At 43.8% G+C, this 15,160-nt stretch overlaps 1 protein-coding gene across 2 annotated transcripts in view; it reads left to right on the forward strand.

Annotated features, from left to right (window-relative positions):
* The window catches only part of ptch1 (patched 1), a 48,793-nt gene that overhangs the window by 13,762 nt on the left and 19,871 nt on the right, over positions 1–15,160 (forward strand). For both annotated transcript variants that reach the window (XM_085786502.1, XM_085786501.1), the window contains exons 3-12: positions 2,928–3,117; positions 3,532–3,601; positions 3,726–3,817; positions 5,370–5,568; positions 5,691–5,812; positions 8,290–8,437; positions 9,992–10,123; positions 10,229–10,384; positions 10,528–10,626; positions 12,149–12,274. In XM_085786502.1, the coding sequence (XP_085642628.1) occupies positions 2,928–3,117; positions 3,532–3,601; positions 3,726–3,817; positions 5,370–5,568; positions 5,691–5,812; positions 8,290–8,437; positions 9,992–10,123; positions 10,229–10,384; positions 10,528–10,626; positions 12,149–12,274 (1,334 nt within the window). The remainder of the gene's footprint in view (positions 1–2,927; positions 3,118–3,531; positions 3,602–3,725; positions 3,818–5,369; positions 5,569–5,690; positions 5,813–8,289; positions 8,438–9,991; positions 10,124–10,228; positions 10,385–10,527; positions 10,627–12,148; positions 12,275–15,160) is intronic.

Consider the following 15,160-nt stretch of genomic DNA (forward strand, 5'->3'; position numbering starts at 1 on the left):
ACATCAGATTACTGTTATTGGTGGTGTAGCTGATTCTACATCTCAAGTGTATTACTATTATGTGAGAAAATACACAGGCAGAGATGGTGTTCTTTCTTTTTTTTTGGTGGTGGGACGGGTTATGATTTGTACACACTGATGAACAAGGTGTGTTTTTTTATACCAGTGTCATACTGGAGAGTTGTTTGCCACTGGTGGCTGCATGTTTTCCTTGAAAGTGTGAGACGCTTCCGTTGTCAGGCGTCAAAGATGTGCAAGGGGGTGGGGCTCTGCCGTTGTGTGTTGTATGGGGAAGAGAGAAAGTTTGGCGAGGGTAGAGGGGGAGGTGGGCTGGCTTTGACAGAGGGGCCAGGCTGATTGCCATCATGATCTGGCCAATCAGAGAGAAGAGCTGAATAGAGCAAAGAGAGAGAAAATTAGAGTATTAAGAGGAGGGGGGAGCTCCGAATTGAAAGGAGGGAGGGGGTGATGTCAGTTCCTTAGAAACCTACTTTCTCTCCCTTCGTCCCCACAGCCCCCCATTCCCTTATTTTGAGAATAGGGGGGACCAGGGGTTAATGTTATGCAACACACTGAATACCCACACAGAGGGCTCAAATACAGTGACACACATAGACCTGCCTCTCCTTCTGCTTCTCTTTCTCTTTCTCTTTCTCTTCTCTTCTCTTCTCTTCTCTTCTCTTCTCTTCTCTTCTCTTCTCTTCTCTTCTCTTCTCTTCTCTTCTCTTCTCTTCTCTTCTCTTCTCTTCTCAAGTCATCAATAGTTTAGTAATGCTTGCATGGGTGCTATTGCACACATAGACACACATACACAGGTGGCAGTGTACACATTCTGCATGGATTGCAGAGATTGCTGGTGGAAGGAAGTATTTACATAATCATGTAGCTGAAGGCCGAGAAAAAATGTCTTTGGCCAACTGATTAATCCTGTTTATAATGCATCAACAAAAAAATCCATCCCTGAAGTATGCAGAACCTACAGTGACATATTGGAAGAGCTGGTTTTGACGAGCTTGGAGTTTAAATTCATGTTGTGATTTTGGTTTTTGATCAGAGCAGCTGATCGCTCAAACAATGATCAACCATAAGAGTGAATTTGTTGAAAGATGAGAGAGTGATGCTGCATGTGTGGATCATGAATGAGAGAGTGGGAGATGGAGCTGGTTTGGACAAGATTGTAAAGTCAGTGACACTTTGTTTTAGGTCACAGCAGCTGAGCTTGGAGCAGGACACCTTCAAGATATCAACACATGCTGGGGTCAACCAGTTTTCTTAGGAGGAGGAATAATGGGAATATGTGTCATTGAAGAAACACAGCTGTGTGTACACACACACTCTCGCACATGCTTGCATATACACCAGTGTGCACACACACTCATGCACTCACACATATTTTCTTGGTCCAGCTGGGGTGTTAATTTCACCCCAAGGCTGTGTGAGTGTTGACCCCAAAACGCTGTAACCTCGTGAAGTGTGGAATTCTCTAAGCCTGAGGCCGTAATGTGCTGTTTCCTGTAGAGAGAGAGTGCATTCCTTTGACTTGTCCCGTTCCTTGCTGCTTGCTGTAAACTTGAGGTCTTTGGGTGGCAGTCCGCAACTTGGAGAGAGTTCAGAACAGACAGTGAGTTCTAAGCACGATCCTCCCATCGTTTTTTCTCCCCACAATCAGACCTTTCTCAATCTCTTTGCACATGTAGAACATGCACACTTAAAAATGGATAAGACTCTTTCTCTATACCCATTATCCCCATTTCTCCTTTTGGCATTTCAGTTAAACTAACCCAGAGGCTAGCTCTGCCGAGCGCTGACGATGTACCAGACAAGTCGACTTGTTAGTGCACTGTCAGCGTGCGTTGGATCTAAATCAGTTCCATGCCTGCTCTTTTTGAAGGAAGGGCTGGTGTAACGTAGCGTTGTAGCTGGCGTAGCAGTGGAAAGCATGTCGCTCCAGTTAGCCCAGGCCTGCTATTAATGATGAGTATTATAAACATGCCTTCAGACAGGATCAGATGGGAATGCTGTTTGGGTCCAGAAAAAAAGAAATCAAGTGTGTTTTCCTAATGCCCCAAGACATGGCCCCCTCCCTCCCTGTTCCATTGGTCTGACTGGGTGGTCCAGCTCAGCAGAACAGGCATGCTTATGTTCAACTTTAATGCCATTACAATGGGCTGAAAATATTCAATCTATGCCTGCTCTTGCATGGATTGAACAGAATTGTTGAATTGGATTAAGACATAATAAAATGTTACAGATTTTTCACACAGTTAGCTCTCACTGGACATTTTTCATGCTGTGTGCGTGCGTGTGCATGCCTGTGTGCCTGTGTGCGCAAAAAGGGACTTTGCCAGTCTTCTTGGCTGTACTGGGGTGGAGCAGGGCAGCTAAAGGGCCTGACAGGCTGCTTTTGTAGCTGGGGCTAGCTGAGAGCTTAGAGCGCACGCACAGGGCTTAGTCCCACCACGATACTGGGAGCGAAGCCTGGAAGAGAGGCTCTCTCTCTTCTTTATCAAACACACTCACACACTGTCACACACACATGCAGTCAATGTGGTCTGGCGCTGCTGACTTGTTAGCAAATTTGAGTAGAAACATTGAGCTGTTTTTGTGAAATGTGGATTTGTTGGAGTGATGTTAGTCTTTTGGGTTCAAAGGAGCGAGGATGTTTGGCTTTGCCCTGGTACAAGCTCACTGTAAACAAGTGCTTTTGTGTTAGATACAAGTCTAATTATCTGCTATTGAAAAAAGAAGTTGAAAAGGTTAATGTTTGTATCACTGCATGGGTTTGATGAGGATATGATGTTATCAAAGCACAGATCGAAGGCCAGCACAAAGTAGTGTAATTGTGTGTGTGTATGTTGTATATTTGGATATTTGCACGGAGGATTTGGGTATGTAAATGTTAACACATTAACTCTTCTTTTGTCCAGTTGGTGGCCGTGTGAACCAGGAGCTGAGGTACACGCGACAGAAGATAGGCGAGGAGGCCATGTTTAACCCTCAGCTGATGATCCAGACGCCGCGGGAGGAGGGAGCCAATGTACTAACGGTGGATGCACTCCTGCAGCACCTGGAGTCAGCTATCCGAGCCAGCAGAGTTCATGTTTACCTTTATAACAGGTGATGCATACATTTTGAGTGTTATATACCTGTAATTTAAGTATCATATTTTTCAGTTGTGCACAGTCCAAGTGAAGAGAGATTGACCAAAATTACTGACTGTCTTTAAAAAGGGCAACATAATGAAATCTAATTACCCCACTGAAGATGAACAACACTGTGATTCTGTCAGAGAGACACCTGTGGTAATCTTTGAGATCATAGTTCAGCTGTGTAATGCTTTATTACACTGTACAGATATATAGCATACCTGTGTATCTGTGTTCAGGTGTGCTTTGGCTCACAGCACTTTCATGATGACAAATGGTTTATTGCCATTTTTCAACATTCTTTTTTTTTAATCATCGGTGCTCCAGCTGTGGCTATGTGGCATTAAGAAAACTAAACAGAAACTCTTTTGTTCTCCTTTTTCAGACAATGGAAATTAGAACACTTATGCTACAAATCAGGAGAACTAGTCACAGAAACTCATTTTATGGATCAGGTAAGATGATACCTAATTCATTTCATTCATGCATTTCAATTTAAGCTGCTTTTTTCCACAGCAGTTCGCGCTGTAAATCTGTGTCTATTTTCCTGTATGTGTGTGTATGTTTTCATCCAATTAGATCATAGAAAAGCTACATCCCTGCCTCATCATCACCCCTTTGGACTGTTTCTGGGAGGGAGCCAAGCTCCAGTCTGGAATGGTCTATCTCCCGTAAGTAGACGAAACTCCTTTTTACTAGACAGGAATCAGTATTTTATGATGTGTCAGCACAATCACAACATGCCAACACAGCATATCATTAGATTGACCAATCATGAAGTCAAGCGATCAAATGCTTTTTTAAAAAGATCATAATTAGGCACACAAAGAGCTTTCCTCACAATGAGGCCAGCTGGCAAAAATGATGTGTGGGGACAATGAGATCTTGAACGCTGAGCCTGTGAGTTCTGGTTATGAAATTAGTGTATATGGTAACTGTATTGGTATGTTCAGATTGTTTTCAAGACGGGGAGAGAGAACGAGAGAGGCAGTGAGGAGGAGGAGATCTGGATCTCTGGATGTTGTTTTTGCCCCTTTAGCAGAGGCTGCCCAAACATGCTCAACCCATCCAAAGAGACACCACAGAGGAGCAAGAGTGTGTGTTTGTGCGTGCGTGTGTGTGTGTCCTGAACTCGTCCCCTCTGAAGGCTCTATTGTAGTGGTTGCTGGCATGCGTATCGCTGGCGATAGTTTCTCTCCAGCCCTGGGCCTCACACCATTGTCTGGCCCTTCTGTTGCTAATGGCCTGCTGCTACAGTAATACTCAGCAGACCTTTACCTCTGCATGTGTGTGTGCATGCACATAGTGTGTGCCATTGTCGCCAGCGCAATACGGGCGTTTTGTCGATGTGTGAAAGTGTACCGGCTTGAGTCGCCGTCATCAGACTATGTGAATATGGCGAGTATGTGTGTTGCCCGGTTGGTCTCAGATGGTAAATAAGGTTTTTACTATGTTCTGGTTGGGAGGCTGGGAATAATAACCCAAGCCTGGTTAAGCACATACAATGTAGTCTGAATGACGGAGAGAGGGAGATTCAGAGAAAGAGAGATTGGAATGTGTGAGGCAGAGAGACAAGGACCAGTTTGGAGCAGGAATTCAGCACTGTGCCATTGCATGATGGGAATTGGTCTCCATTTATCACTTTGTGTCACCTAGCAAGAAAGACATTGTGGTCCACTTGAATTGATGTTGTTGAGGTAAAGTTTGGAGGTAAGTGTGGGCTGACATACCAAACCCACACTTGAGCATGTTTTGTCCTTTCAGTGGTCGTCTCCCCTGATAGTTCTGCCGTATCTAATAAAACAAGTGTCCTGCAGAACTAATAATACCGGTAACATTTAAATCGATTCAATGTGGACGCCATTTCGCACAAAGGAAAAATTTCAGTTATTGTCGCAGTTTTGGCCATCGGTTATGATGAGTATTCATCATTGTCATCACAGAGATTTGGAAACATGGCGATAGAGAAAAAACACACAGCTGGCAGAGGAACACAAGCACTCCGTTTGACAGGTTATAAATAAGTCATGCGGAAGCTCAAATATCTGAACAACTTTATTCAGAGTTTGAGTGAAAATGGGAATAACCAAAATGTCTGGGTGGTAGGTTTGGACTTGGGTGAGTTGGAAGAATGGCTAAAGGCACAAATACACTGGATGGAGTAAATGAAACGTGGTTAAAGTCATAGTTAAACAGTATTCCTATTTACTTTTAACTTTGCAGAGGTAAAGACCCTCTGCAGTGGACCAACTTTGACCCTAAGGAGTTCCTTGAAGACTTACGAAGGGCAAATTTCCCTGTGGAAGCATTTGAGGACATGTTGGAAAAGGCAGACGTTGGACACGGCTACATGGATAGACCCTGTCTTAATCCTGCTGACCCTGACTGCCCCCGCACTGCACCCAATAAGAACTCAACTAAGGTAGACACAAGATGTCACTTCAACATATCGTTGTGTGCGTGCAGCATTTATATGTTTTGGTAAAACAGAAGCTGTTTAGCTGTTGACAGTTGTTTTCCTGCTTGTTGCTTTTATTACACCAGCCATTCGATGTGGCGCGTGCCCTGAATGGCGGCTGCCATGGTCTGTCCAGGAAGTACATGCACTGGCAGGAGGAACTGATCGTAGGAGGGACCACCAAGAACGGCAGCGGACCCCTGCTCAGGTAACATACCCACACTTACACATACACACCCTCATAAACACTGCTGTGATCGCTGCAGCGCTTATTCTGGAAAGAGTGTGTTTTTTTGTTCTTTTATGCTCTCCGAAACGATGCATGCGTGCGTGCGTGTGCGCCGTGTGCTGTAAATCTTGCAGTCATTAGCAGATTCCAGTGAAATCTTAGAGCTCCAGCTGTTCCTGCTCAGCTCTGGCTGCTCTGCTTGGACACTGCCCACTCCTACACACACACAAATGCGCACAGAGTGATCTATTGCCTGGCTAGTTTATCCAAATATACAGTGATTTGAGGTACATGATCTTAATTCCAGCACAAGTACCAAGACAAATCTTATAGATTATGTGATATACCTATACCTACAGTATATATGGAGTTTCATGTGTGAAATGTGCTGTATGCCCTTCATAACAGAGCACATTAAATTCAGTTTTTTACAATTAATATATGTGTTTTTTATGCAAAAATTACATATAAAATATACACACTTTATAAAGCAATAAGAAACTTCCTCAAACCGGGGAAAGCTACTCAAATTATCCAACATTTTGCTCATGGACCACTTATTTTAAAATTTTAAATTGCAGATTTGGATTGTGCAAGCACATGCATGTACATACAAAGGCAAAACATACACACACCCGCTGTTGCACATTCACACACATACTGGTCACCGGGTACAGTGGGGTGCGTTGTTTGTTTTGTGGTTGTGTTTTTTCCTGGCAAGTTTGGGTCATTAGGGTGTCTGTGCGTGCCTGCCTGCCTGTGTAAGTGTGTGTGTGTGTGTGTGTGTGTGTGTGGTTTTGCTGCTCTGTCCACTGGGCTGTTACTGCTGGCACTCAATTTCTACATCTTGTTTACTAACTGCCACCATTACAGTGATTATCACCATATTACAGAGATCACATTCATGAAGAGAGTGACCAGCTAATGTCTCCTCCTCTGCTCCATAAAACCTTATGATTTTAAAACACATACACTGACTTGACTTCAGTGCACTCTAATCCAAAGTAATTTATTCACGGATAATCTGTTGTATAGTTTTATGGCTTAGTTAATGTGCACTCTTAGGCTGTGCATTCTTCATGTTACTAGAAAATTTGTCAGAACACGATCAGGAAGCTTGCAGATTGGTATCAAATACCTGTTCTATGGGAACAAGTCCTTCCGCTGTGAAGAAATGTTCTGGCTATCAAATTCAGTCAATACATTTTTAGAATGATCAATCTTTTGTGCTGCCTAGTACAGTTTTGTGTTGCTAAGGACTGTATGTTTCTATGAATATCTCCATTGTCCCAAGCCAGTGTGATGAACTTTAGGTAGATAGCAGTAATGCAATCTCTGCTTACAAGTAGGTACATAAACAGATGCGAAGAAGATGGCAAAAGAGCGGAATAGATGATGAGTTCAGAGAGAGGGCAGTTAATTTTGAACAAATTAAAAATGTATGGTGATGAGTAATAACTGCAGTTATGATTATTTTATAGATGATGACGGATGCAGGGAAATGCAAAGTCCACATATATATTAGCAAATGGACAGAAATGTAATAACCAACAGTGTAATCAATAATAGATTATATGTTATTTATGAGCCTGAAGTGTTTTTTATTGCTCATTTTCTATTTCAGAGAGTTCTTGATTGAATATCATAAATGGATTACTTTGGGCTCTCGATTTGAATTAATATTCACTATTTTCTCAGTTAACACTCAGTTAAATGAAAAATAATCCACAGTATGTGAAGTGAAAACAACGGTTATTTGTAGCCTGAGGATGAATATTTTAAATGGCTGAACAAATGGACGTTTGTGCTGTGCCGCGTGTGGCACACGGAGCAGCACGTCTCATGGCTGTGGGCATCCATGCTCTTGGCTCAACAGTCAAATCAGATGGAACAATATTATGATTAAGCAGCAGGTGTGCTTAACACAACAGAGTTTATGATGACTGTTACCCAACATGGCCCAGGTGCAGCGGTTTTGATGAATTTCTGCTTTTTATTATTTTTCCTCCATTGACCAGTAAAATTAACATCCTCTCTGTTCTGGGACCTCTGCTTTTTAAATTAAGCAAGTTTTTGAGTTTCTGGTCTTTTTGGTTGATGAGCTTTTGGGTGAATTCCATCTTCTCTGCTTCTTTTTTGTCCCGGTTGGTTTGCTGCTCTTGATGGACAGTCTGATTTTGAAAAACAACCAATGTGGGTAGCCACAAGTGTTCAAAGCTCGCTTTTGCTGGTAATGGGAATCAAACATTTCATAATCCAAGTTTCAACCCACGTTGATGTCCTTTGCAGGATCCAGAAGGCCAGCTTGTTGCCTCATTGACCTTCCTGTGTAAACTTGATGTTGCTGGTGAAGGCTTGCACCTCATTGACCTCCGTCTTTTTGTTCTCCCTCTTTCATCCTTTCCATCTTTCCCTCCCTCTCACTCTGCCATCCTACCTCCTTTCCTTCTTTCCAGTGCCCAGGCCTTGCAGACCATGTTCCAGCTGATGACTCCCAAGCAGATGTTTGAGCACTTTCGGGGCTACGAGGAGGTTTCCCACATCAACTGGAATGAAGAAAAGGCTGCAGCTATACTGGAAGCCTGGCAGAGGAGATACTCTGAGGTAAGGGCCAAAGTGCTCTGAAATGAGAGAGAAAGAGAAAGGGAGATCCAGAAAAAGAGGGCAAGGGAAGAGAAAGGGGAAAAGAAATCTACCCTAAATCCTCTACAACCACATTGTAAATCACTGGCCGGATACAGGTGAACATGGAAAGGCCCCATCCAAAGCCCTGGCCCTTGATAGATACTACAACCACTGTTGGTGTGTGGTAAAGGGCTAAAGCTTCCCTCTCACTGCTCAGTAGAGAGAAGCAATAGAGCAACGGGGAGAGCATGTCTGGAATACATTAAGGGAGTGCTGGATCTCTCTCTCTCTCTCTCTCTCTCTCTCTCTCTCTCTTGCTTTCTCTCTCTCACACACTCACGCACTAACACACATGCAAACACACTCAAAAGTTCACACACAATTGCTTTCCCAGCTGTGGCCCCATTGGTGGCTCATGTGTGACATCATCTGGTCTTTGTTTTGGGGGCCCCAACCTCTGTTCAACATGGTGTGACCTTGTGTGTGTGTGTGTGTGTGTGTGTGTGTGTGTGTATGTGTGTATATGTGTATACAAGTGCGTGTGCGTGCGCCATTCATCTTGGGGCCCAGAATTCAGTGATAGAAAAGAGGTGTGATCATTTATTTCGATGTAGTGTTTATATCAATGGCATTGTAGGAGTCATTATGCCAAATTATTTCACTGTGAGTGTGTGTGTGTGTGTGTGTGGTGCACATTGTGCTCGATTAGGTGTGTCTGCGAGAATAGCACGTGCATGCATATTGGTATGTGACTGACACATGTTGGAGATCACACATGGGTGCGTGTGTGTGTGTGTGTGTGTGTGTGTGTGTGTGTGTGTGTGATCTAGTGCGTGTTTCCTAATGTGTGTCAGCCAGCATTGCTCCCCACTGAGCAGTAACTACAGTTCAATGTTGAAGCCATCTGTCTGCCCTGAGATAGTGAGAGAGGGAGAGGATGGGTCATGGTACTATGCAGCTTCCCCCCAAATACCTTCTCAAACAGAGGCCGAGCTCATTATTCAGGGCTGCGACCTGTCTTAGTTGTTTAAGACGCACAGGGGGAGTTTTACTTATTGTGCATGATTAATAATTTACATGTGATTTTACTAAAACAGATAAGAAAACACACTGGAAGTTTACTTTGTCTGCCAGCTAAGTCACAAAATGGACTGTATTTATACAAAGCTTTCTAGTCTGGAGTAGCAAAGGATCGAACCACCAACCTTTCAAACAGTTGTGGTGCAATCCAGTTAGTCAGTGAAAGGCAGGATGCACATTTAAGGCAGAGCCATGTCAGTGTAAGGAGATGCTGTAATAAGAGGCTTTAAATGCATACTGTACTGGTAATCAGTAGGTTGGAAAACATTTGCGTTGTTATAATAAAGGAAGAATGATGAAAATACTTTATTGGGCTTTATTGTGTTGGAGACCTTAGCCCCTTTAAAAAAAAACCTTAGCCCCTTTTTAAAAAAGCAGTTGCTTATTATAAGTAAGCACAATATGGTTGAACCTGACCTTCTATCTAATTGTTTCTGTTTTGTCTCTCCTCAGGCGGTGCTGCAGAGTGTCGCAGCAAATTCCTCTCAGAAGGTCTTGTCTTTCACCACCACCACTCTGGAAGATATCCTCAAGTCTTTCTCCGACATCAGCGTCATCCGTGTGGCTAGTGGATACCTGCTGATGGTGAGAACAGAGCCACAGAAAGGCTTGTGTGGTGATATGATTGTGATTGACTTTCGCTAGCAACAAGTTGATTTTAATCAGTGGATCATGTGGTTTCGTACCCAGCTGGCTTATGCGTGCCTGACCATGCTGCGATGGGACTGTGCCAAGTCTCAGGGGGCTGTAGGGCTGGCGGGCGTCCTGCTGGTGACACTGTCTGTGGCGGCTGGCCTTGGTCTCTGCTCACTCCTGGGCATCTCCTTCAACGCTGCCACCACGCAGGTAACTCACACACATTGCCACTGGACAGCACAGTGTCCCAGTCTGTTGCTTTATAAAGGTCAAGTTCCAGTATCCAGTGTTGCTCTGGCTGTGCATGCTCTTTGTCTCTTATGATGCTCACGGGATTCGTGTGTGTGCCACAGGTGCTACCCTTCTTGGCTCTGGGAGTCGGAGTTGATGACGTATTCCTCCTCGCTCATGCCTTCAGTGAGACCGGACAGAACAAGAGGATCCCGTTCGAGGTGAGTCAAACATCTGCGCTTACGATGCACTCGGACCAGAAACGACATGATCGCCTCCGGGCGTTCCTGATCGCTAGCATTGCGCTGCCTGTAAGCTCTAGCAGGCGCTTGCAGAAGGCGGCCAAAGGGCTTTCGAGATGTCTTTTTCTTGATGTGAGACCACAATGATTAGTTTTCCCTCCATCTTCATCTTCTCTCTCAATTTTTTGTCTGCATCTGGCTGCCGCTTCGGCGTTGTTGCTGCTCATTTGCATAAAGTTGAGTTTCTCTCAACTTCAAATTGACGCTCAGGTCGCTGGCATCGTACGGCTCGCTGCTGCAGACAGTTACCCCTTCTTTGCCCACCCTGTTCCTGCCTTTCTACTATCTTATCTCCTTTATAGGGGAATGTGTGAAAGCCTGTCTGTGCCTGTGATGTAGCATCAAACAACCCATGTGCCCCACACACACACACACAGTCTGCTTATCTAATCTCCATGTTAAATGTGTTCCTTTTTTGAGAACTGCAGCCTGTATTAGATAATGAAACCCATTTTTGCATTGAAAGTTATATTTTACCTTTTTTCTATAAAAGCATTTATTTTTAAACATAATTTGACCTAACGGGATGACCCTCTGAATGTTTTTTAGCTTGCGCCATGCATTTGGATGAATATTTGGTCACTGGCCTAAATAAAGACTTGTGAGTGATTCTTAAAAATACTTGTCAGATATGAATGATGGGGTTTAACAGAATAAAAGAAAGTAATTTGTATGTTAATGGTGACTTGTATAGTAAGGCAGTAGCAAGAAGATTTTCCTCAGAGGCAGTCCAGTGCACAGAGAAAATTAATTGCAATAACTGTACATTTGCGCGTGTGTGTGTGTGTGGAGCGGGAAAGCTTTTCATCTCCAGCGGGGGAAAACACAGGCATGTATTTGCTTGTTTTTGTTTTCCCCTGTTTCCCTCCCCTTCGAGCCCTTGTCTCTATGCTTCCCTCACCCCCGAGCCTTCTTTGTGTGGCTGAGATGAAAACTAAACAGAGCTGAACCTGATCTCCTGTCTGACACAAACACACACACTCATATACACACACAAAAACACTCACAGACAGAGATACACATGCCTGCAAACACTCCTTGTGTGGTCCTGCACGTCCTCAAATCTTCATACAGCTACCGCCAAAACCTTCCGGGGGTTTTGTGTGTGAGGATACTACCCTCTTTCTGTGTCTTTACGATAAGAAATAGTGAAAACATGTTATTCGGCAGCAGTGATTTCACTGAAAATGTATTTGTTTGGAGAGGCAGCACGCCGTTTTGTTCTCTTCCCCCTTTTTCCTCCACCCTTCAGACAGAGATAGACAGGCCCAGGTGGATGATCCAAGTCCTTCAGGGTGTCAAAAAACATTGCAATCACTGTCAGTCATATCCGTATTATGATAATTGTACATAATCGCAAGTATTACACATTTGCCTTTGGCTAAAAGAGATGAGTTTTATTGCTTTTGCTTTCATCTGCCTCCTTCTCTGTCTCTGTCAGGACCGTACGGGGGAGTGTTTGAAGAGGACAGGGGCCAGCGTGGCTCTGACGTCCATCAGCAACGTTACAGCATTCTTCATGGCAGCCCTCATCCCCATCCCGGCGCTCAGAGCCTTTTCTCTACAGGTAGTGCCCGGTAGTGAGTGTGTGTGTGTGTGTTTTTAGTGTGCATGCGTGTGCGTGTGAGAGAGAGAAAGAGAGAGAGAGGGAGAAGTTCACTTGTGTGGGGCCTCTCCCTCGCTAATAGTCCTGTTCCAGTCGTCATTGGCTCCAGATTTCTCCAGACCGTAGTTTTATTGATTTCATTTATCAAACTGAAAGTGTGTGGGTGTGTGCACGTATTTGTGTGCGTGGAGTGTGTGTGTGTATGTGTGTGTTTTGTTAAATCCATCCAGCCCTCTCCCTCCCTCTTTGAGGCTGTTTAGTGGTGGGCCCGGTGTCTGTCCAGATTGTGGCTGAAGTCCATGTAACTGAATCCTTCTGCATGTGTGTGTGTTTAAGTGTGTCTGTGTTTACTTGCATATCCTCACGCTTGTGTGTGTGAGTGTGGAGAGTTGTAGTATCTGTGTGGGAGGTTTGAAAAGCAACGGTCTAGCTTGTGTGTGTGTGTGTGTGTGTGTGTGTGCGTGCGTGTGTGTGAAGGTGGGGGGATCCAGAGGGGACCTCTGACTTCGCTAACATCTGTCAGTAATTATAGACGTCACCAGAACCGTGAAAAGTGGGACAGAAAGAGACGTCTGTCAGTCTGACAAAATGCCTCCAGAAATCACTTATTTGCTAATTCACAGAAACACTCACTCAATTAAATTGATACATAATGTAAAGAAAAGACAAGGTCAGATTAAACCTCTGATTTGAATGCATTGCAACGTTACAGAAGCATAAGAAACAGAAGGACATAGGACGGAAGCACACAAATGTAAAGCTGAATATAAAAACAAAGGAAGGTTGCAAAAAAAACACTATTCACACATTGTCCACGGATTAATTATGGAAGGATGTGTTCACTATACTGGATCCAATGCCCATTCTTGGAGTGGTGAAACTATCACACAGATAGATTGACTTCTGATAGATAAACTTTACACAAGGACAAGAGCATAGCAGAAAAAATGACAATGCAAGTTAATTTATGAATATAATAGGTATTGCACAATGAGTGAAACTGAAGAAATAAATAACACATCAATCTAAATGCATTTAAAAAAGTCAAGTCTCATGACTTCAAATAAATTGCGTTTGTTATTTCTTAACGTTAAAAGTTTGTTAAGTTTGTCAGCCATGAGTAAAACCGATCCCCATAAAACTTATTGGTCAAACAAATTAACAGAATTAAAGCATTTGGTGGATAATTTGAACATGTTTTGAGAAAGGATGTATGAACATCCCGACCCACCCTCTCCCCTCTCTATGCTCTCACTCTCTCTGTCTCTCTCTCTTTCTCACACACGCACACATACACATGGGGTGAGGCAAGATGTCGCCACAGTGAGTACAATATTAGCATGTGTGGATGGATGGCTTTAGTACAGCAAGTCTGTCAAACATGATCCATTTACCCCATGGGTCTAATCCATGCAGCCTCGTTTTACACACACACACACACACACACACACACACAAGCGCGCATAGCACATAGCATGCATACTTTACACTTGTGGTTTTGTGACTGGTGGAGGACAGACTCGCTGTGAGGTAGACTATCATGCTGATACCCATATTTTATTATGGAACACAGACACTCACACCTCATCTCTCTGCTCCGTATCAATGCAGAGATATGTGTTAGCGTGTCTCTTTATCACCATTAAAAACTTCCTGTCGTCTACCCTTCTGTGGTTTTATCTCTTTTTCTCACTTCCCTCTCTCTCTTTCCTCCGTTATGTCTCTCATTTGCTTCCTTCCATCAGTATGAACACAAAAAAAAAACAGGAATCTTGTCCAGATAACACGAATACGAACACAGGAACACACACATTCATGTGCGCGAGACAGATGTGATGATAAATCTCCGCACTGTGGGGTCAGCGAGCGGTCACTGTGTGTGTGTCTGTGTGTGAGTGTGAGTGGAGCCATACTGTAAATGTCTGGACGTTAGTGGGCCGAGAATTAATTGTTCTACTGTACATACAGACTTTTTTTCTAACTTCATCTCTCTTTAATCTCACATTATTTCTCTCTTGTTGTTTGAGCTGTGGAATGAGGGAGGGCGAGAGTGTGTGTGTGTGTGTGTGTGTGTGTGTGTGTGTATGTATGTGCACGCGCACACGTGTGTGTGTGTCTGGTTGGTGTTAAGGTGTGGTTTAAGTAGGAGGCTGCACAGTTTTTTAAGCTGGCAGCAGATACTTGTGTGTATGTGCATTTTTTTGTGTGTGCAAGGGGTGTGTGTTGTCTGTACAGCCACAACGCCTGCTCATCACCTCAGGCCCCGCGGGCCTCCTGCTCCTTGGGTGGTCTGGCACACACACACGGGATAGTGTGTATGTGTGTGTCTGTGTATGAGTGTGTCAGTGTGTGTGTGTGTCTGTAGTGGTCTGGCAACTATGCAAGATCCAGATTGTACTCTGGGCAGGGCCCCAACCTAACCCCAACCCCCACCCTCTGCTCCAGTGCACCACCTTCAAATACTTAACCACAACACTGTACTGGCTTCTATTACACACACACACAGACACAGACACACACACACACACACACACACGCCTCACTTTTTCTCTGGATACTCAGAGATTTTGTCTTGAAGGGAATTGAATATGTGTTGAAAGGTGCTTTTTCCCTGAAGCCAGCTTATTCAGATTGTGTTATTTTAAGGTAAACACAAGGTTTCCCAGCATTTGTGTTAAGTGATAATAATTGTTTGAGGCAATATAATATCTCCAGATTCGTATTGTAACTCAGAACTAGTGCTGGGATGGAGATACAGGGACATCGATCGAAAAAAAAAAATAGTATATTATGTTTCATTACATTCTGATCTTGTTTAGACTTTTTAGACCACCAGAACTTTCTGTA

Source organism: Trachurus japonicus, chromosome 9 (assembly GCF_045865225.1).
Source record: "Trachurus japonicus isolate A0001 chromosome 9, Traja_1.0".
NCBI lineage: Eukaryota > Metazoa > Chordata > Actinopteri > Carangiformes > Carangidae > Trachurus > Trachurus japonicus.